Here is a 24191-nt window from a genome sequence, read left to right as displayed (position 1 = left end):
CAACAAAACTGTGCTCTTTATAAAATATCAAAACTAAAATTAATTACCCTCATCAAAATGACCCTAATCATCATAAATCAATTTTCTGTTGTAGTACAGCATGTTACACCCATCCATAGTGCATAAAAATCAGGAGAAAACGTTAGTGATTGTAACTGATTGTATCTTTCTTGTTCTCCAGGAGTGAAATGTAAATAGAGAGGAGGGTCTACACAGATCTGACACAATCTAATCAAATCAGACTGGAGTAGAAACGATTCAGTCGTCCAATGATCACAGTGCACTGCACAATGGATGTCTTTTCACTTTTTCTCTTCTGCAGTCTGGCATGTATGCATATTTATATATGTATTATCGATATTGTTAAAGATTAGATTAATTAAAACAGATGTCATTAAACATGTACCTCTTCTTTTTCAGCTGCTGTCTCTGGAAACGTCATACCAGACGAAACAGAGCATTTTGCTGAGGAGGGTTCAAATGTTACATTATCCTGTAGTTATTCCTCTGCAGATTATCTATACTGGTATCGTCAGTATCTCGGATCAGCGCCTGAATTTCTTGTGCTCATCTTTGATGGTGCATCAAACACCGAAAAGTCTGATGTAGATCCAAGACTTTTAGTTAAACTCACAAAACGGGAACAAAAGCATGTGGATCTGGAGATCTCCTCTGCTGCTGTATCAGACTCTGCTCTGTACTACTGTGCTCTGAGGCCCACAGTCACAGGAAACACATCAGCTCTCTACAAAAACCCTTTACCCAGTGAGAGCGAGCAAGAATATAGATCATACAGTCTTACAGTAAATTGACATTATGACATTCACACAACATACCCTCTTAAGACCCGAGAGAAGATTTTTAGGAAAAATAGTTTTTTTCACGTCTTTACATTGTTTAGAGCATAAAAAAAAGAAGAAGAAGAAAAAAAAATGAATAAACGATATTTCATTCATAAGTTATGCTATGTCCTTGGTAGAGGACATCGGGACTCAATAAAAAAAAAAAAAAAAAAAAAAGACATGATTGAACATGCATAGGCAAAAACAATAGATTTTTATTGCCAGCAATATTTTTTAAACAGCAATAGATTTATATAGATTTCAACAATACATATTTAGTTTTCAGGATTTATTTTTTTACCAAAATTTGTATAAAGATATATAACTATGTTATAACAGAATGATTTGATATACCATTTTTCTTTCTGCAAAATGTGTGTAAAATGGCCATAAACAGGTTTTTTCATTATATACAATGTATCTATGAACTAAATCTAATTTGCATATTAATGTGTTTTTGGGGCAACATGTAATGAAAAAAGAAGTGTAATAATGGGAGTAATATTTGACAAGATTTTCATAATAATATATAATATTTCATAGAATATTGAACCATAATTTCTTTCCCTATTCATTTGTTATGTCTCCCAAAATGCTAATAAACATGATTTTAGTCCCAGAGTCCTCATATGAGGACATGTATGAAATCAACATCCTGTTTCGTAACAGAAAGTCATATTTTGATTTGAAACTCCATAACATTTTCCTGAGATGTTGATTTATGACAGACAGTTTAAAAATTAGACAGATTTAAATTATAATTACAAAATATTATAATATTTCCATAAAAGTGTCACTAAATTAATATCAGACATATCTGAAGACCAATGAGAGGGAGTGGTCATAGTGAAACATCAAAACATTTAGTATCTCTGAAAAGCCCTGAATGTACTCTATACAGGACATCCATCCTTAAAACTGGCATGTATAGTCTCAGAGAAATACACCAAAATACAATGTCCTCATATGAGGTCACAGGGTCTCAGGAGGTTAAAGTACTGTCCTTCACTTTGCATGCACTCCACTTTTTCCAAGTAATATAGTAGGTTACATATGCTATAAAAAGTGTTAAATGATAATCACAATGTGCAAGTACAGATAGATAGATAGATAGATAGATAGATAGATAGATAGATAGATAGATAGATAGCTTGCGATCATTTGAATAGTTTGTATGCAAAGCAAACAGCATCATGTGACAGGAAGTTTCTGGGTGTCTTTATGACCTTCAGTGTCTCATACACAGTGCAGAATATTGAAGGACTCAAGCAAGAACTGAGCTGATCTTATTCAACATGGACAGATGCTTTTTAATCATTGTTATTATGGGAACAGGTACATTAATTATTCAGAAAATGAAGAAACAGTGGAGTTTGGAAAATCTAAATCTCCACAATGTTTTAACAAACTTATTTTAGTAATTTTTACTGTTTGTGCGGTGTCTTGTGTTGGAAATGTTTTTGGTTTACTGTATATTCTGCTTTTTGTTCACAGGTTTGGTGTCCGGGGACAGTATTGAGCCAGATAAAGAGAAAAATTTTATCACAAAAGAAACCGAAACTGTCAAGCTGAGCTGCTCGTATAGTACAACCAGCAATGATGTTCGTCTTTACTGGTACAGACAGTATCTACATGGGGAAATTATGTTTTTAGCATATAAAGGTGCTCGATCACTGAGTGCTGCAAATACTGCTGATGATCGGTTTCATGCAACTACAACACATACATCCACTGAACTCACTATTACTGATGTACGTCTGTCAGATTCAGCTCTCTATTATTGTGCTCTAAGAGTAGCCCAGTGATAAAAAACATGAAGAATGTCATACAAAAACCTGAAGCTCTTTTCACTTTGAACTAATAATGAAAACCATAATCAAAACCACAATCTATCCAGCCCTGAATGTAATAAAGTTTGTGGCAACACCTGTGAAGTAGATTAATTTACAGCATAAAAATAAACCAGAAAGAAAACATTAAAATATATTCAGTTTTAATGTGTCATTAGTTCCCTGCATGAATACAATATTAAATTAATCTATGTTTATTCAACAACTTCCTCTTCTTTTAATTTAAGGTGATCAGTAAAATAAATAAATAAAATAAAAGTCAAAAATGATAAATGGAAACCTGTTTTGCTTTTTCTTTTTTTAAATAGTAGTAATGTAATTGCACATCTTTGCCACCTTGAGGCAAAACTGTATCCTGTTATACATACAAGCTCCTCCTATATGTGTTTAACCTGTGCAAACACAGTGAAATCCAAACTCAGACTGGCTCATCATAATCATAAATTCAGACTGTGAATAATATTTCGCTAATATTGCAGGTTTTATGTGAAGCTGTATGTAAACTATGTTAAACTGGTTGAGGAATTTACTTCTACTAGCTGCAGTTGGTAACTTGCCTTTATTTCTTGTTGTCTTTACATCAGAATATGTCACTGTTAACTCTCTCCAGTGGTAAAACCAGCATCTCAGAGCAAACCCTGAGTTTCTACTTCTTGTAACTGAATATTGAAACAAATCTGAGCCTGATCTTTGTCTGTATTCAGAAGCTACAAAAGAAATCAAATCAATGACTGAAATTATCAGAGATAAATCCGAAAACTACTCTGGGTCTTTGTAACATTTTATGAAGCAACTGTATTCAAAAAGGAGGCAATGACAAAATGATACTTAAATGTATTGCCTTTTTTTGGTGAGGGAGGGGCTTGAAGTATATCTGTGAGGATATTTTGCTGAATCTGACAGAGACTGTGTCATAAGATCATTCAAGCTCAGACTGTAAGCACACATATACAACTGTACAATAATACTCCATTTAGTTATTCTGCTTTCTGCTTTAGCATGTAAGTTTCATTTTAATGCATTAGGTCTACATTTAGCCTATTTTCACAATGACGTATGTTAATTAATAATTGCTTTACTTTTACTTTTAGTCATTTAGCAGACGCTTTTATCCAAAGCGACTTACAATTAAGAAAAAGTAATTAAAACTAAAAGCTAAAACTCTATAAATACTATATATATATATATATAAATATATTATTTCATTTCCATTTTGTATGTTAAAGTGCTGAAATAACTCAAAATAAATAAAAGTAAAACTTAATAAAAAGCCTATATAGACATAATAAAAAACTAATAAAATGACAACATTACTACAACTGTAACTAAAACTAAAATAGATAACTAATACAAATCAAAGTACGTAAGTTCATCAGTAATCCTAAAAAAATAACACTGAGGCAAACGCACATGCTAAAATAACAACAACTTACTGACACATAGTAAGAAATAGATTATAAAAACTGAAACAGAAGTGGAAAGAGGAGAGATAAAAAGCCATACCTATGTCCTTTGCCGGTGTCCCTGCCCGGTGGAGTCGCATGGTAGAGTCGATGGTCTTTACACTCTTCGGTCTTACCACGACCGCTTCCGCGGTAAACTAAGCTTCTTTTTAATTCGTTTAACAAAACTCAGATTGAATTCAGCTGGCCACACTTTCCTGTTTATCCCAACAAATGACCAAGCAAAGGGCACGACACTGACAAGGTACGCGATACAGTACGAGACCAAACGCCATTTCAGCACGTCTCCACAGTAAACAAAACAAACGTTTCCTAGCAACGATAACTGCCTAAACACTGAGACAAGAAATAAACACACTTTCAAGCTGCTTTTAACTTCTGCTGATTGACTGCTTCTCACAAAGACTATATCTTTACACTGTTTTGCTGGCGCTTGAACACACTTTCCTGTTTATCTCAACAAATGGCCAAGCAAAGCGCACGACACTGACAAGGTAAGCGATACAGTACGAGACCAAACGCCATTAATTAATCATATGGTCTTATTTGGTGGGATATAAAAGTGCTCTAAGTAAATTAACTACTGAAATTGCAATGTTTCAGTATCAGTATAGTCATATAATATTAATGCCATCTGAGACTAAAACTAACATTTCGCTTTTCTTTGCAGGTGCCAGTAATGCAGATGCTATTACACCAGACAAAACAGAGGAATTTGCTGCTGAAGGTTCAAATATTAAAATATCCTGCAGTTATTCATCTGCATTGTCTTTACTTTGGTACCGTCAGTATCCCGGATCAGCTTCTGAGTTCCTTGTGCTCATCGTAGACAGTGTAAAAAAAAAACTCAGATGTCTGGTGTAGATTACAGACTCACTACTAATATCAGAAAAACAGAAAAACAAAACCATGTGGATCTGGAGATCTCCTCTGCTGCTGTATCAGACTCTGCTCTGTACTACTGTGCTCTGCAGCCCACAGTGACAGGAAACACAAGAACACTGAACAAAAACCTGACTATAAAAGAAAACAATGGTCTCCTAATGATAGGCAGAAATACAGTAGGATTTGAGGGTGAAACACTCATAAAAAAACTCTGAAACATTAAAAAAGATCAAATAACCAAGTTCACTTTAAATCTATGTACACAGAACTGCATAAAGCTCCCATATTTCCACAGAATTGGACCATTCACATCACCTGTGATCTTTGCGCCGCACATACTGTAGGCTATGCACACAATTGTAAATACAATGTAAGTACAATGATACAGTGGGGCAAAAAAGTATTTAGTCAGCCACCAATTGTGCAAGTTCTCCCACTTAAAACCCCACTGTACATGTTTGTCAGAAGTGAATATTATCAATAAATGAATGTTGGCGTTGGGAACAGTGTTAAATATTGCTCTGTCATATGCTATTATTGAATGTTCTCATAAAACTCATTCTGGTAAAATCTCTTTACAATAAAATCCTGAAGAGGGCAGTATACACACACTCCTACTTTTGTTTATGTTTAACCTCTCCTCTCCTTCTAAGAACCATCCTATTTCCTACTGAACCAAATGACTGAATGAATGAATGATTTCTCATTTTCTCCTGTTTCAGTCACACGTAAAATGATAACTCCTATGTTGTTGAAGTTGTTCATTTTTGCATCAGTGTATCATGGTAAGTGGGGGAATTTGTCATTTTGTAATTACTTAAAACAGTTTTATAACCTTACTATAGGTTAAATTTTTACAGTTTATTACATTTTTTAACGTCTTTACAGAGTGTCATGGAGAAGACAGTGTTGATCAGCCATATAAACACATCACTGAATTTGAAGGAAAACCAGTAACATTGCAATGCAAATATAAAACCGCTTCATCACAACCGGACCACTTCTGGTACATCCAAAGAGCTAATGACTTTCCCAAATACATGCTGAGGAGAAATAAATATGGAGGTGAAGATAATGACGCTCAGTTCCAGGAGAGATTTGACTCTGAAGTGTCATCAGATTCAGTTCCACTGACAATCAAGAATCTGCGTGTGTCTGACTCTGCTGTGTACTACTGTGCTCTGAGGCCCACAGTGACTGAAACACACTCAACACTCACACAAAAACAGAGGAAGTGCTCAATTACATGACTTGCAAATCTCCGTGGTATTGACTTCTGTACCACAACAATAACATGCATAAAATCAAAAATGTAAGTATTTTTAATTATTTGGTGTTTATCCACTCCTTACCTAACATTTACACGATTTTATGTCCTGTAAGTGAAAAGTACACTTTATAATGTAATTGCTAACAGCATTTATAAAAAAATTCATTAAATAAAAAATGTATGATTTTAAAGGTTACTGTACAATAAAATATAGTGCAAGATTCAAAATGTAAAATTATACCCTTCTCAAACGCCTGTATTTAAAATAGAGAGAATTAAAATTTTCACAACTCATCATCGTCGTACGTAATCAAAGAGGTGTGCTCTAAATAACTCTGTCCATCAAACACAAGACCGATACTGCTGTTAGACAAAGAAAGACTTATTGTTTGCAAAAAAGGTTTGCAAACTTTTTAAACTAATCTTGATTTGAAACTGCATTTCATAACCATCATGACCTGTGATCGGTGTAATATGAAAGGACGCACGTACAAATGTTCTTTACCGTAAAGTGGTTTACTGCTGTTTATGCATTAGTGAATCCAGTGACTAAACCATCAACTTTACACTGTTCCTATTAGTAGTGTGGAAACTCTGTTATCTATATTGTGATTATTTAAGATACAGAAAGCAATCAAAGATTGTTCTCTTTATAATCACTGGAGCAGTCAATTCAAGGTCAGCATGAATCTACATTTTCACTAAAACTCCTGTTATAATCAATGAGAGTTTACACTGCTCAACGCGTCATGTTTTCACTGTGTTAGTTATGGTAAAAGTATTTCAGATATGACTGCCACAGTGCAGCGCTGCAACCTTTCATGGAACAGGAGTTGTTCTAAATAAAATTCCATAATCAACACTTCTAATCACATCTAGTTAATTTTGGCAGCTGTTATAGTAAAATCACAGTAAATGTTTCAACACAGTTCCGCATGTGTTTACATTGAATTCTCACAGCAGACACGTTCCTTCCAACAGAGCTTCCAAATCCGAGATCTAAATTCAGGGTAGAAAATGCCCATTAATATTTAAATTTTTTTGAAAAAAAAGTTTTTGATGAAAAAAATTATAAGTCCTTTAAATTAATGTGACTTTCAAAGTATATTAAGCATGCTAATACTGTTTATTATGTACAAAATTACATTTATTACATACAAAATTATTCATACAAAAGTAGTCTATAGTTTATGTTTCATGGATTATCATGTGCAACACATTGTGCCAGTATAATGTGCCACAAGATGGCAGTGTTCTCAGAGATTCACTAGGAATTGCAGCAGAGAACAACAGAATTTAATTTACAGAACTGAACTTGGGTATAATGTGGCTCACAGAGGAGGGATTCAAGTGTTCACAGATCTGACATGATCTAACTGTGTATCACAGAGACTTTCAGTCTGACTCTTCCCAGAGTGAACACTTGTACAATGGATCTTCATTCAGTTATTCTATTTTGTGCATTAGCAGGTATTTATTTGGTTAATTATAAATTGTTCTGTTTTATTTAAAAGATTTCATTAAAAGTAAATGTTTTCTTTTTCAGCTTCTGTCTTTGGAAATGGCATCAAACCAAACAAAACCGATGTTGTTTATGAGGAGGGTTCAAATGTTACATTATCCTGTAGTCATTCACCTGCAGCTACAGATTATATCCACTGGTACCGTCAGTATGAAAGATCAAAACCTGAATTTCTTGTACTATCCTTCGCTGGTGCAAAAAAAGCTGAGGTGTCTGATGTAGATCCAAGATTTTCGGTTACAGTTGAAAAAAGGGAACAAATCCATGTGGATCTGAAGATCTCCTCTGCTGCTGTATCAGACTCTGCTCTGTACTACTGTGCTCTGGCGCCCACAGTGACAGGAAACACATCAGTTTCCTACAAAAACCTGTTACAATGGGAGAGGAGAGGAACACAGAGAAAGAGAAAAAGACAATGAGAAAGTGGTAACTAGCCATTACAATAATAAGTCAGAGAAATAACAGGAACAGTGAATAAATCTCAGGCAGTTACCTAAATCAAATGTAGACAACTCATTTAATCAGTCTATTGGTAAAGCAATCAAAAACAAAGGAACAGTATAAAAGTAAGTGAATTAAATCCCTACAATATTGTGATACAATATTGTTTAGAAAACAGTTAAATGTGGCAAACATCAAAACATCTCAAATGATTATCGTGTGCAATATAAGGGGCAGGATCATTTATGCCACATGACGGCAGTGTTCACACACATTCACGTGGAGATAATGCTATATTTCAAATGATATAATATATAAAAATAGCGAGACTATACAAATGCAAAATATTTTTTCAAATATATTTTCACCAGTTGATATTTCCATGATCATGACAAATGTGGGGAAATTAAACAGTCCAATATGCAAGCCATGCCTGTATGTTGCAGGAAGTTCCTGTGTGTGTTTCTGACTGATCTGCAGTGACTTACAGCTGAGAGCACTGAGAGACTCAACAGAGAACTGAACTGAACTGATAGAACATGGACAGATGCTTTATACTGATTCTCATTATGGGAACAGGTACATTATCGGCATCCTGGCCAAATTTGCGCATTGGCCTCTGATCATCATGGCCTCCTAACAATCCCCTTATCTACTGATTGGCTTCATCACTCTGTCTCCTCTCCACCAATAAGCTGGTGTGTGGTGGGCGTTCTGGTGCAGTATGGCTGCTGTCGCATCATCCAGGTGGATGCTGCACACTGGTGGTGAATGAGGAGATACCCCCTGACAATGTAAAGCGATTTGAGTGCCTAGAAAAGCACTATATATACTGTATGTAATTAATTATTATTATTTGCTGAACGGCTGATGAAACTGAACAGTTTTAAAACATAAAACCCCAAAAGCTATATGATTTAATTGACTGATTGCTGGTTTCATAAAAAAATCCATTGTATTTGCAATATTATTTAGTTTATTTTTCATTATTTGTTTATTACTATTTTGGTCATATGTGCTTATTGTTGACAGGTTTGGTGGCTGGAGACAATATTGAGCCAGATAAAGGGACAGAAAAACTTCTAAAGAAACAGAAACTGTCAAGCTGAGCTGCTCATATAGTACAAATAGTGATTATGTGTGTCTTTACTGCAGACAGTATCACAACAGAGAACCACAATTCTTATTATATAAATATGCAAGGTCATCACGTGGTTATGAAGACACCTCTGATAATCGGTTTCATTCGACTACAACACAAATATCCACTGAACTCACTATTACGGATGTATGTCTGTCAGATTCAGTTCTCTATTATTGTGCTCTAAGAGTAGTAGCCCAGTGATCAAAAACATGAGACGTGTACAAAAACCTGAAGCTCTTTTCACTTTGAAATTATCTAGTGAAAACCACAATCTATCCAGCTCTTAATGTAATAAAATATGTGGTCATACCTGTGTGAGTCTAAATTAGGCATGTTATAAAACTAAAACATTTATTAATTAATTAAATAAAATAACAATATGTACAGAGTATCACTGTTACGGGGCTGACGAGACGTGAGACTTGCGGATCCATGTGCAAGCTTTATTTGTGGAGAAGACAGAGACGTGGTCATACAGCAGGCATAGGTCAGATGGCAAACAGGTATATGGAGGGCAAAACACAAGAATAGTCCTAGGGCTAGCGCAGGTCGACAATCGGCAGACTGAGTCAAAAGGGGCAAGCCGAAAGGGGAGAATCCAGGGAACCAGGCGAAGATCAGAAACCGGGAAGGCTAAGGCTAAGGCTAAGGCAAATGACTAGGGCTAAGGCTAAGGCTAAGGAAAACGACTAGGGCTAAGGCTAAGGCTAATGGCTAAGGCTAAGGCAAATGACTAGGGCTAAGGCTAAGGCTAAGGCAACAAACGAGGGCTCTGTAGAGTCGCTATCGCTAGGGGAGTGATAAATGCGGAACAATACTCGGCAGAGGGAAGGGATAAGAGTGAGTGTTATATAGTGAGGGAGTGATATGAAACAGCTGGGTGCAATCAGTGTAAACAGGTGTGTGCAATTCGTGCTGAGTGCAATCAGTAATGCATGATGGGAAATGTAGTCCGGGGTGCTATGCAACAGTTTGTGTGGTGCGAGAGTCAATGAAAAGGAAAGTTCATGGACCGGATTCGTGACAATCACATTTCATTGTTACTTCAGTGCAACACACAACTTAATTTCAACCTTCTCCTACCTTCTTATTAATACATTTTAATAATCTTTTTTTCTTCTTCATTTTTTCAAGACAATTATATGTAGGTCAGTATTAAAACTCATCTATAAAATATTCTGCATTGGTAGAATAAAATAATTTAGTAAACAATATCATTTGAAAAACATCCAAACCATTTGTTTGCATCTAAACCAAATCTGGTTCAAAAGATAAGACATAATTAGTAATACATTTATTTTTTAAATTAAATATTACTAATATGACAAATTTTTATAACCTAGTTTACATAATTCCACTATTCTTGGCTTGACCATTAGCCTCAGCAACTTATTAACCTCAGCAAATGCAAAACCACATGCACTTGATACATTCTTATGTTGATATTAATAATAAATTACTTATTAAAAATAAAATAACATTAAATGTACACACATTAACACATTTTATTTCCTATTTTTTAGAAATTACACACTCCAGCAGTGGGTGGAGTTTATTCACACTGCTGAGAGTGTGAGACAGAGTCAAACAGTTATTCAAAATACTGTTTTTGCCATCACTCTCTCTGAAGACATCATGTTTGTCTTTACCTGGATGATAATTCAACTTTTCACGGGTAAGAGTTATTCATCTAATCAATATGTTTATTATGAAAAAACAACAACAACAAAAATCAATAAACAGCTGAAAAAACTTGAAAAAATAAAATCCAGATCTGTTATCAGAATGAGCTTCTCTTTTATACTAATGTGCTGCTTGATTAATTGGGACTCTTCTCTTTTCCACAGAAACGTCTTTTGCTGATACAATACAACCATTGTCTTCAGAAAAATATGTTATTGAGGGTAAAAATGTGACGCTGTCTTGTAATTACAGCAGCAGCACTGGCAATGTTAACTCTCTCCAGTGGTATCGCCAGTATTTCGGAGCAAAACCAGAATTCCTACTTCTTGTAAATGAATATTCAAGTAAATCTGAGCCTGATCTTCGTCTGTATTCAAAAGCTACAAAAGAAATCAAACGTGTGGATCTGGAGATCTCCTCTGCTGCTGTATCAGACTCTGCTGTGTACTACTGTGCCCTGCAGCCCACAGTGACAGAAAACACAAGAACACTGTACAAAAACCTGATACACTGTATTGTATCTGTATTACACAAATGTGTTTCATAAACTGGTGGACTCAAATGTTCAGGAGGACCTTTTTCACATAGTCCTTTCGATCTATGTATGAAATAATGTACAGTCACTGTCAGCCACATATAAATGAATATGAAATTGATTTTACAGTTAAAGTTTGAGTTTATTTTAATCTTACCTGTTGCTATGTTAACTTAAAGCTTCCGCTAATGGAAAAAAAAAAAAAAACAGTCCACAACAACAAAGTGTGTCGGTCAAAAAATATTTTTCTTTATTTAATTTCAATAAGATAGATACGGTATTCTATATTTTAGTTTGACAATGGTTTTTATTTAATATTTTGTATTTTTTAGGGGATATATTGTACTAAATTATACTTATGCAGTAGTTATAATTCATTTATTGCTTATTAACCACTTTTTGACCACTTAATAACTGAAGATTATCAATAACTGAATGCTGACATTGGAAACACGGTCTTAAATATTGCTCTGTCATGTGCTACTGAATAATAAATACAAAACTTACTCACTAAAATCTTTTTGCAATAATATCCTGAAGAGGGCAGTATACACAACCCACTTAAAATCTTTTTTTTTTCTTCATTCCCCTTATCTGTTTAACCTCTCCTCTTCATGAACAATCCTATTTTTTACTGAAACAAATGATTGAATTAAGGATTTAGTTTTTCTCCTGTTTCAGTCACATGTAAAAATGATAACTCTTATGTTGTTGTTGTTCATTTTTGCATCAGTTTATCATGGTAAGTGGGGGAGTATGTATTTTCATGATTACTTCAAACTGTTTTATAACCTTATTAAAAGTAAAAAAAATTTTTACAGCTTTTTATTAATTTTTTTGTCTTTACAGAGTGTCATGGAGAAGAGCGTGTTGATCAGCCAGATCAACACATCGCTGAATTTGAAGGAAGATCAGTAACATTACAATGCAAATATAAAACAACATCACCACAACCAGAACTTTTCTGGTACATTCAGAAAGAAAATGACTTTCCTAAATACATGCTGAGGAGAAACAAATATGGAGGTGAAGATAATGACGCTCAGTTCCAGGAGAGATTTGACTCTGAATTTTCATCAGATTCAGTTCCACTGACAATCAAGAATCTGTGTGTGTCTGACTCTGCTGTGTACTACTGTGCTCTGAAGCCCACAGTGACTGAAACACACTCAACACTCATACAAAAACAGAGGAAGTGTTCAATTATATGATGAAGTGCAAATCCACATGCTATTTACTTCTGTCCCAAAGCAATAACAAGTCAAGTCAAGTCAAGTCTGCTTTATTGTCAATTCTTCCACATGTACAGCACATACACACAGAGAATTGAAATTGCGTTACTCTCAGACCCTTGGTGCACACAGATAACATAAATACAGATAGGTACAGATTAAATACAAAATACAACTATACAAATATACAAATAAGGTAAAATGTAAAAAATATATATATATAAAGCACAAGGCATATGGCAGATAGAGTGCAAACCAGTAAAGTAAACAACAGTGCAGATATAATGATTGTAGAATAATAAATAAAAAAATAATAATAAATAATAAATAAAAAACTTTTAAACATAAATTACATAGTGCTGTGCATTCAAATTATTGAGAGCTTTAGTATTATAACAACCCAAGTATGAGGAATAATATAGATCATTCTATTAGTTGTGTTCTGAGGATTTATATGACAGAGTTAGTAAGTAATCACAAGGGGGTAAAATAGGATATGAATTGTAATCAAATGACACAGTGGTGTTTGAAACAGATCTGATCTTCTCCCTCAAAGAGCTCACTGGAAGAGGTGGGGTTTAAAGCACTGATACCTGATGTGATCTTTAACTTCAAGTCTGTTAGAGAGAGAATAAGAAACACACACAATGATGATCCATTCTGTCATTCTAATTTCTGCCTTTGCATGTAAGTATTGAAAGTGTTTTGTGTTTTGAAACGAAATAATCAAAATTACCTACAGATTCAATATTAATACCAGTTCATGAAAGATTTCCCATATTTTTGCAGATACAACATATGGAAATGAAATTAAACCAACCAAAACAGAGGTGTTTTCTGATGAGGATTCAAGTGTTATATTATCCTGCAATTATTCATCTGCATACTATCTTCACTGGTACCGTCAGTATCCCGGATCAGCTCCTGAGTTCATTGTGCTCATCTCAGATGGATCAAAACAAGCTCAGGAGTCTAATGTAGATTCCAGATTCACTGCCAAAGTCACCAAAGACAAAGAAAAACTTGTGTATCTGGAGATCTCCTCTGCATCTATATCAGACTCTGCTCTGTACTACTGTGCTCTGGAGCCCACAGTGACAGGAAACACAAGAACACTGTACAAAAACCTGACACACAGCATTGCATCTACATGACCAACCTCCATATCTGCTAGCTACAACAGGGAACACTCTTCTAATCAGCAAAAAAGCAGTATACATAGATTGTCATTCTCAACATAAAAAAGTCATAACAGAAAAGAAGACAAAGACTTATAAGATGCTTCTCTGAGTCTTTATAACATGTTATAAAACAGCCATATTTAAAGAGATCAAACTCATAAAATCATAAAAATCTACTTTAGATGCATTTATTCAGTTACTTTATTCAGTTATTACTAAAATAAGTGAGCAAATAGCTTTAAAATATACAGAAACATAACATAAATATAGTGGTAATTAAGCATTTGTTCAAAATCACAATTTATACCAATCTTACATTTATAAAGAATCGTTCATCATGTGGGTTTGCATCATGTTTAGCATTTTCAAACTTGATCCACAAGGGGTCAGTATGAGTATATCATGTGACATGATTTGAAGACGAGCTCTGTGAGATGAGCACAAAGTTTTTGAAAGCAGAGTTGGGTGAATTTTCTGTTCTTTTACCTCACACATCAACTATGTTTAGATGGGCTTTGATTTCTCTATGCTTCATAGTATATTGTGATGGTAAGCACATTTTTGTTTCTGCATACTTTTACAGCAAAAGGGTTTACTTAAATATAGGTTACTAAATGTTTACACTTACCTTCCTAATAATTCATGCTAGTGATTTACTTTTTCTGTCTATTTTTCCAGTGTCTTCGGGACAGGACAGGGTTGAACAGTCTTCAGAAGAAATGACTGCGAGTGAAAGAGATCAAGTTATTGTATGGTGTAAATATATTACCACTGATACAGACCCATACCTCTTCTGGTACCAACAGCTACCAAACAGATCACCAACATTCATTCTAAATAAATTAACTTTTGGTGAGGGAACTACTGAGCCTGATTTTAAGAAGAGATTTTCTGCAACACTGAATTCAACATCAAAAACAGTTCCACTGATGATCAAGGATGTGCGTGTGTCTGACTCTGCTGTGTACTACTGTGCTCTGAGGCCCACAGTGACAGGAAACACAACAACACTGTACAAAAACCCTGTAAATAAATAGTACTGGAATGTTTGGCCATACATAATCCACAGGGATTGATTCATTAGGCATATAAATTGATCCTGATAGACTTTGTGAAAAAAGTAACTTTATGGCATGCAAATACACATGACTTCTCTACCACTACAATAACATATACTTTTATATAATATATATTAACATATAATTAAAAGAAATTGACCTGTTACTAAATATGTAATGGCTGGGTTTAGAATGTGTAGATTTGACAATCATTTTTTGCCGTTAAAAAATGAAAAAGGATGAAAGAGGAGGAGTTTAGCACATCCATTTGAGATGATTTTGTTACATTTTCTGTCACAAAGCTCAGTCCTGCTGTAGTGACACACACATATACAATGATATTTAATTCAGTCATTCTGCTCTCTGCCTTGACATGTAAGTGTATTTCTTTATGTATTGCATGCATTTGTATTTCTAATGTTAAAGATATACACATTTTATATCGTCATAAATAATTTTCTCATCTTAAATGCTAAATTATTTTTATTTAATTGAAACGTAAAATATTGCATCCTAAATGTTTTTTTTTTTTACTATAATGACAATATAGCATTAAAATTTACCTGTATATATAGTATTTTTATTTATTGTATGTGTATAATTTCAAATAATTGATCATTGTAATCAATCAAATTGAAACACTATTTGAAAAGTTATTATTTTGCACTTTTCCAGGTGTGAGTTTTGGAGATGAAATCACAGCAGACAGCACTGAGGAATCTGCTGCAGTGGGCTCAACTGTTACTTTATCCTGCAGTTATTCCTCTGCACAATCACTTCAATGGTACCGTCAGTATCCCGGATCAGCTCCTCAATTTCTTGTGCTTATAATAGAGAGTGTGAAAGAGACTAAGACATCTGATGTAGATCCCAGGTTCTCTACTAAACTCAGAAAAGAAAAACAATCCACAAAATAAATTAAACATGTGGATCTGGAGATCTCCTTTGCTGCTGTATCAGACTCTGCTCTGTACTACTGTGCTCTGAGGCCCACAGTCACAGGAAACACAAGAACACTGTACAAAAACCTGACACAGATGAAGGTGTACAAACAATTTCTTTCCATAAATCTACTTGTAATATACATAGATTATAAGTGTATTTGGGGTACCACCTAGAGGGAGAATAACAGAAATAGAGGAGGAGAAGGGGAGGTGGAGGGATGCCGGAAGAATTGATGCTGGGCCGGTCCAATGAGAGCTGCTTACATAGGTTCGTAATGATGTTTGAACGGTCTGAATGATTAGGCTCCTCAAGAATCTACATTTGGAACTTCATTTAATATTACTAACACTATTTATTCAAAGTGTACACTTGAATGTAAATCACTTAAAAAGTCACTACACTCAGTAAAGAAAACCATGTGGATATGATCACCTCTGCTGCTCTGAAAACAATAAAGCTAATATAAAATAAAATAAAATATAAGGAAATAAATTGTATTTTCTTTTTTTTCCTACTTTGAAAATTAAACTTAATTTGTAATGCTTTTGAGTAACCATAAAATGGCGAAGTGCACTATATATTCATAATTTCAAGCCTCATTCCAGGATCATTAGCTCCTCCTTTTCTATTTAATAATTAGCAGATATCTCTTTTACACATCTGTTGCTCTACCTCTTTAATTGTATATAAAATAACAACAAAAAACGAGTCTGGTTGCGGTTCTATCAATATTCACAATTGGTCTTGGTGAGATTATTTGCCACTCTTAAATATTTCGTTTTGTTTGTATATATATATATATATATATATATATATATATTTTTTTTTTAGGTAAAATACTCTTTGATGCCAATGCTAATGAAAATAGTGTAATGTGACTGAATTCAACCTACGTGTGCTTTAAAATGTAAGCAAAATGTTATATTTATGTTTGCAGGTGTGACGGCTGGAGACCAGATTTGGCCAAATAAGGGTGCAAATGTCATCAGTACAGAAGGAGAGTCTGACACTGAGCTGCGCATATGATACAAGCAGAAGTTATGTTACACTTTACTGGTACAGACAGTATATTAATAAAGAACCTCAGTATTTAATATGGAAATATGCTCGTTCATGGAGTGGTACAGGGACCCCTTCTGAACCTCGCTTTCAGTCGACTACATCAGAAACATCCACTGAACTCACTATTACTGGTGTAACTCTGTCAGATTCAGCTCTCTATTACTGTGCACTAAGAGTTGGAGCCCAGTGATACAAAGTATTTTTGAAGCTGTACAAAAACTCAAATTCATTTTTCCCTTTGAAACTGAACCACATCAAAACCACAGTCTGTTATACACAGAAACTAATAAATTATGTGGAAACATCTGTCTAAATGTGATAAGAAATAGTTTCCAGACATGTTAAAAATGTAGAAATAAATAAAAAAACATTACATTTCAGCTATTTTATTTATTATTATAAATTATTATGCATTTATTATAGATTTTGTCTGTATACTGTCACAGCTATTATGATACATCTCTTATGATACCATAATATGATACCAAAATACTGTAAATACTATAGGACATTATACTATTAAAAACTAATGAATAAATATTGTAATTTTTGGGTAAATAGTTTCTAGAATTAGAATGATCTTTCAAAGTACTCCAATGAATTCATTCATTTAAAGCACTGTTAACTTTTTTGGCCAACAGAAATCTGATGAAACAAATCAAAGTAGATGAAGATGCAAATACACAGAAGAATCTAATTATGTCCTGTGGTAAGCACATTCAAAACTCCTAATTTTGTGGTAAAATCACAGAACGGTACAGCGTCTTACAGCAATTTTCACACTCAATGTAGTTGGAATGAACTGCTTCTAAACTTGAATCAATCGCATGAACCTCAAAGCATCACAACAATCAAAAACACCTGAAGATCAGCTCTTCAGTGAACATTAAACTAACACATAAGCATATGCAGTGAGGACCTGATTATTGGATTCAAAATCTATTTTAAATCTGGAACAAACTTACACTTTGAAATATTTAAAACAAGAACATTTATGACACTAAATAAATAAAACTTTTAAGATTCAGAAATATTTTTCAGGTCACTAATCATATTTGTGACATTGACTGTGGTAACTATTATCATAATACAAAATGTATAATATCACTGTTAATATTATTGGTTCATTAATTGTTCATGTTTTGTATTTATCTTCAAAATCATCTGCTTAATAAATAATCTATACTTTTCTGCAGTTGCAAAGGCTTTAACCAATGGCAGAGCAAAACATGAGAAGCAGTAGATGATATCGTCACACAGAAAGCAGGAAGTTCCAGTGTGTTTGAGTGTGAAACTGCAGAGACTCACAGTAACACAGATCTACAGCTCAGGGCACAGAGAACATTAACACACACCTGATCTGGCCTAGTCAACATGGAAAAACACCTGTTTCTCATTTTAATTACGATTTCAGGTATAATTGATTGATTTATTTTTATTACAGTGGTATTAATGAGATAATTTGAGATTTTTAATTAATTTATTTTTTTTATTTTAGGTGCGATGACTGCGGACCAAATTTGGCCAAACAAAGATGCTGTTGTCATAAAGGAAGATGAGACTGTGGCCCTCAGCTGTTCATATACAAGCAGTGGTTATGTGTATTGGTACAGACAGTATCCTAACAAAGAGCTTCAATATTTAATATATTCTTCACAATCAAGTAGTGGAAGGTTTCGTATGACTGAATCACAATCATCCACTGAACTCACTATTACTGGTGTAACTCTGTCAGATTCAGCTCTCTATTATTGTGCTCTAAGAGTAGCAGCCCAGTGATACAAAGTCTGTGTGAAGCCGTACAAAAACTCAAATTTATTTTTCACTTTGATGGCAAGTCACATCAAGCCCACAATCTATAATTCACACAATATTATTAAACTTGTGGAAACACCTGTGTGTGGTTACTGAAAGGGTAACGAAAAGGAAACAAAATATAGCAGAATAATTCCCAACTTCCTTACAGTACATCACACATCTCTTAAATACATTTTTCCAGTGATAAATCAAATTCTTCATTCAGTGCAAACTAAATATGTCCAGTATGTCCTGATTCCCAATTTTAATTCTTATGTATTCTGACATTGATCTGACATTAGTTACAGTTTGTGAATATGTTACAACTGAATTTAGTTTAAATTATTACATGGCTGGGTTCTTGTTGGTCAGTCACAACATTCCAAGGTGTGTTATTCCTCAATAACAATTTTAGTCATTAGCAACAGCAAATAACACACCGCTCATCCAGGTACTTTCATGTCTTTCATATCAGGGGTGCTCCGATCAGGATTTTTGAGGCCGATCACAGAAAGCAGTATCTGCCAATACGATCACCGATACCGATATTTTTAATGCCTTCTTTTTATAATTTATAACTATTTATAGTGATGCTCCAATCAGGATTTTTAAACATTTATTCAGGGCCTGAATTTCATTTTTGAAAATGGGGGAAATTCCCCTCTTAGGTGTCTCTTGTGAGAGGGGAAGCAGCTTTCACACAGGAGTCCGCTACCGATACGTGGCTGTTTACCACAAACACAACATTTATCCATTATTTTGATTTCAAATCCAAACATTGTCACTGAAAATGATTTTTCAGCATTGCAATTCTTTTTTTACACAGTACAGTAATACAATCTTTCACAGACATGTTTAAACAATAAATATAAGCAACACATTATTCAATGCTTTTTACTTTTGCATTTACTTATAGATTTATATATTAAGTTGCTCAAGCAAGTGGCAAAACATTTAAACTACTTTTCTTACATTATCACAAACTTACCATTGACAGAAACAGTCAGCTCTAGGCCTACTGCCTTTCCCTTTGCATTGAAATCTTTATTACAAGCAATCCTGCGGTTCATAAAGAACTTAATTGTTTTCCTACGAGTGCCGTCTATTATTGCCTTGTTTATCTAAAAGTGCTCTTTCCCTTTAAACCTATAGCCAAAAAGCCGTATGTGTTGACTGTGAGTGCATTTATGGTGTAATTACCACATTTTCGTGTCAATCCATGTTCATATTTACTGCAAACAATGCGCTGTTACTTCGTGGTTGGATCCAGATCCAACTCATCCCACCTTACATATACCTAAACCTACCTGTCTCCACCCCCTGATTCCTAAACACACCCATCTCCACCACTAAACCTACCAATATCCACCCCTTAATTTACCAATCTCCACCCCCTAGATGTGGATCCAACCACGCCCCCTGGATCTGAAATTCTGTTAAAATATTCTCCTTTTTTAACTTAGAGCAACAATGGCAAAGTGGGTGATTATTACTTTTTTCTTCACTGCTCATGAGTTTGGTAAGAACATTATTTCATTATTTACACTTTATCTTTTTGTGAGATACTCAGTGTCAGTACATGAATAATGGGTAAATCTATTTTCCAGTGTGCTGGGGACAAGACAAAGTTGAACAAGCTTCAAGACATATAACCCACTGACCACCTGACTCGACAGTATGTTACATTATGTTAATCCTGATACACCCAATTATAAAGGATGTTTTAACCATATTCATGTCACTTTTGCTGCTGTGAATAACTGTTTTAGTACCACCAAAAATAAATTGCATACCTAAATTCATTATGTGTTTATAATATGCACATCTAAACAAAGAATATAAACAGAGAACTTTAACAAGTATGAGGAATTATTCCAAATCATATTCTGTATATTGAGATCTGAGGATTTCTATCACACGACAGAGTTAGTAAGGAACCACAAGAGGGTACAATAGGACATGAATAGTAATCGAATGACTCATCTCTCTCAAAGAGCTCTCTGGAAGAGGCGGGGTTTAAAGCACTGATACCTGATGCGATCTTGTTAAACTTCTGTTAGAGAGAGCATAAGAAACACACACAATGAATCTCCATTCTGTCATTCTGCTTTCTGTCTTTGCATGTAAGTATTGAAGTGTTTAGTGATTTGCATCTAAATTATGTATAAAGTGTATTCCTTTATATTGTATATTGCAATACACAGTTCATAAAAGATTTGATCTACATTTGCAGATGCAACGTATGGAAATTAAATGAAACCTACCAAAACAGAGGAGTTTGCTGACGAGGGTTCAAGTGTTAAATTATCCTGCAGTTATACATCTGCATACTATCTTCACTGGTACCGTCAGTATCCCGGATCACCTCCAGAGTTCATTGTGCTCATCTCAGACAGTGCAAAAGAAGATCAGAAGTCTAATGTAGATTCCAGATTCACTGCTAAAGTCACTAAAGACAATAAAGAAAACCACGTGGATCTGGAGATCACCTCTGCATCTATATCAGTACTACTGCGCTCTGGAGCCCACAGTGACAGGAAACACAAGAACACTGTACAAAAACCTTCTACAAATTAGACTGGAACACATCACAATCAAGAGAATTACATTCCCAAAATATCAACTCAGACACTGGGAACAAAATCTGATCAAATGCATTCAAATACCGATGTTTAAAATAAGTTATAATAACTTTGTAAAAGGGTACATTTAGAAAGAAAATAAAAGAAATGAAAAGAAAAGAAACCACGTGATGGCAATATGTACCATATATTCATTTGATCTAATTTCAGGATCACTAGCTCCTCCTTGCTTTAAATAACAGTTCTCTCATTCACAAATGTGTTTCTCTACCTCTTTCATTAATCTACTGTCTGTACAACAGACAATTTGGCATTTTAAAAAGTAAAAAAAAATAGGTAAATTATTTAGAAAAAAATGGGACAAATAATTGCATAATAATGTAGTCCTAATTTAAGCAAATTAATGAATGGGTGTCCCATTTTGCCTCGCTGAAAGTGGCAACCCTATTTGCAAAGGTGTTTACATTGAATTCAAACCAGCGTTTAAATTCAGCGTTCAAACCAAAGTGCTAAGGGTAAAAGGATGGAAAATTTCCATTTATATCTAAATTATGACAATTTTTTTAATGATAAAACCATACTATGATTATAAGTGCACCTCTGGAAACACATTTTATGGCACCTTTAAATTAATGTGACTTTCAAAGTATATTAAGCATACTAATAGTGCTTATTACAGCAATACAAAAGTAGCCTACAGTTAATGTTTATGTGTAACACATTGTGTCGGTATAATGTGCCACAAGATGGCAGTGTTCTCAGAGATTCACTATAACTGCATCAATGAACATCAGAATTTAATTTATAGAACTGAACTTGGGTATAATGTAACTCAGAGAGGAGGGACTCAGTGTTCACAGATCTGACATGATCTAACCGTGTCTCACAGAGACTTTCAGTCTGACTCTTTTCAGAGTGAACACTTGTACAATGGATCTTCATTCAGTTATTCTGTTCTGTGCCTCAGCAGGTACTAATTTGGTGAATTTAATTTTTTTTCTGTTTCATTTAAAACATTTCAATAAGAAGAAATGTTTTCTTTTTCAGCTGCGGTCTTTGGAAATGTCATCAAACCAAACAACACCGATGTTGTTTATGAGGAGGGTTCAAATGTTACATTATCCTGTAGTCATTCACCTGCAGCTACAGATTATATCCACTGGTACCGTCAGTATGGAAGATCAAGACCTGAATTTCTTGTACTCACCTACGGTAGTGCAAAAAAAGCTGAGGTGTCTGATGTAGATCCAAGATTTTCTGTTAAAGTTGAAAAAAGGGAGAAAATCCATGTGGATCTGAAGATCTCCTCTGCTGCTGTATCAGACTCTGCTCTGTACTACTGTGCTCTGGCGCCCACAGTGACAGGAAACATGAGAACACTGTACAAAAACCTGACACACAGCATTGCATCTACATCACACATATCCAACCTCCAGATCTGCTATAGGTAACATAAGGACACACGTTGCTTCTAATCAGCAAAAAGTAGTATTATATACGTGGATTGTCATTCACAACATTAAAAGTCATAATAGAAAAGGAGACATACAAATATTCACTTAAAAGACGCTTCACTTAAAAGAAGAGATCAAACTCATAAAATCATAAAAAATCAACTTTAGATGCATTTATTCAGTTACTTCATTCTTACTTTATTCAGTTATTAAAATTAGTGAGTAAATAGCTTTAAATTATACAGAGGCATAACATAAATATAGTGATGATCAAGAGTTTGTTCAAAAACACTATTTATACCAATCTTACCTTTATAAAGAATTGTTCAGGGTTTGCAGAATAACATAATGTTTAGCAATTTCAAACTTCATCCACAAGGGGTCAGCATTGCTCTCTCCATTTATGAGTAATGAGCATACAATGTGACATGATACAAACATTTAAAGAGCAACTCTGTGAGATGTGCCCAATGTTTTCGAAAGCAGAGTTGAGTGAATTTTCTGTTCTTTTACCTCATACATCAACTATGTTTAAATGGACTTTGATTTCTATATGCTTCATAGTACTTTTTGATGGTAAGCACATTTGTTTCTGCATAATTAAACAGAAAAAGGTTTACTTAAATATAAGTTACTAAATGTTTACACTTACCTTCCAAATAATTTATGCTAATGATTTACTTTTTCTGTCTATTTTTCCAGTGTCTTCGGGACAGGACAGGGTTGAACAGTCTTCAGGAGAAATGACTGCGAGTGAAAGAGATCATGTTATTGTAGGGTGTAATTATTTTACCACTGATACAAACCCATACCTCTTCTGGTACCAACAGCTTCCAAACAGATCACCAACATTAATTCTGGGTCAATACACCACTGAACCTGATTTTAAGAAGAGATTTTCTGCAACATTGAACTCTACATCAAAAACAGTTCCACTGATGATCAAGGATGTGCGTGTGTCTGACTCTGCTGTGTACTACTGTGCTCTGAGGCCCACAGTGACAGGAAACACAAGAACACTGTACAAAAACCCTGTAAATAAATAGTACTGGAATGTTTGGCCATACATAATCCACAGGGATTGATTCATAGGCTTATAAATTGATCCTGATAGACTTTGTGAAAAAAGTTGCTTTAACCATGGCATGCAAATCTCTTCCACTTCTCTACCACTACAATAACATATAATTGTATTATATGTTATTGTAGTGGTAGAGAAGTGGAAGATATATATATATATATCCA

The 24191-nt window shown here is 34.4% G+C and overlaps 1 pseudogene and 3 gene segments (V, D, J or C); all 4 read left to right on the top strand.

Moving 5' to 3' along the window:
- Positions 1–290: 290 nt before the first annotated feature.
- On the top strand, positions 291–4835 carry LOC107591408 (T-cell receptor beta chain V region CTL-L17-like). The segment is given in 4 exon segments: positions 291–330; positions 421–765; positions 2337–2457; positions 4826–4835. Coding segments are annotated over 4 exon segments (516 nt in total).
- A 950-nt stretch (positions 4836–5785) lies between these two features.
- On the top strand, positions 5786–6227 carry LOC107591439 (T-cell receptor alpha chain V region HPB-MLT-like; the record flags this gene model as incomplete). The annotated part of the segment is given in 2 exon segments: positions 5786–5825; positions 5929–6227. Coding segments are annotated over 2 exon segments (339 nt in total), but the record flags the coding sequence as incomplete, so codon positions are not given.
- A 9191-nt stretch (positions 6228–15418) lies between these two features.
- Positions 15419–17022, top strand: LOC107591407 (Ig kappa chain V-I region Hau-like; annotated as a pseudogene).
- A 5400-nt stretch (positions 17023–22422) lies between these two features.
- Positions 22423–23673, top strand: LOC107591406 (T-cell receptor alpha chain V region RL-5-like). The segment is given in 3 exon segments: positions 22423–22462; positions 22540–22939; positions 23649–23673. Coding segments are annotated over 3 exon segments (465 nt in total).
- The last annotated feature ends 518 nt before the right edge of the window (positions 23674–24191 follow it).

This window comes from Sinocyclocheilus grahami, unplaced genomic scaffold (assembly GCF_001515645.1).
Source record: "Sinocyclocheilus grahami isolate Dianchi unplaced genomic scaffold, SAMN03320097.WGS_v1.1 scaffold141.1, whole genome shotgun sequence".
NCBI lineage: Eukaryota > Metazoa > Chordata > Actinopteri > Cypriniformes > Cyprinidae > Sinocyclocheilus > Sinocyclocheilus grahami.
The sequence above is the reverse complement of the archived record's forward strand: the minus strand, read 5'-3'. Positions and strand labels throughout refer to the sequence as shown.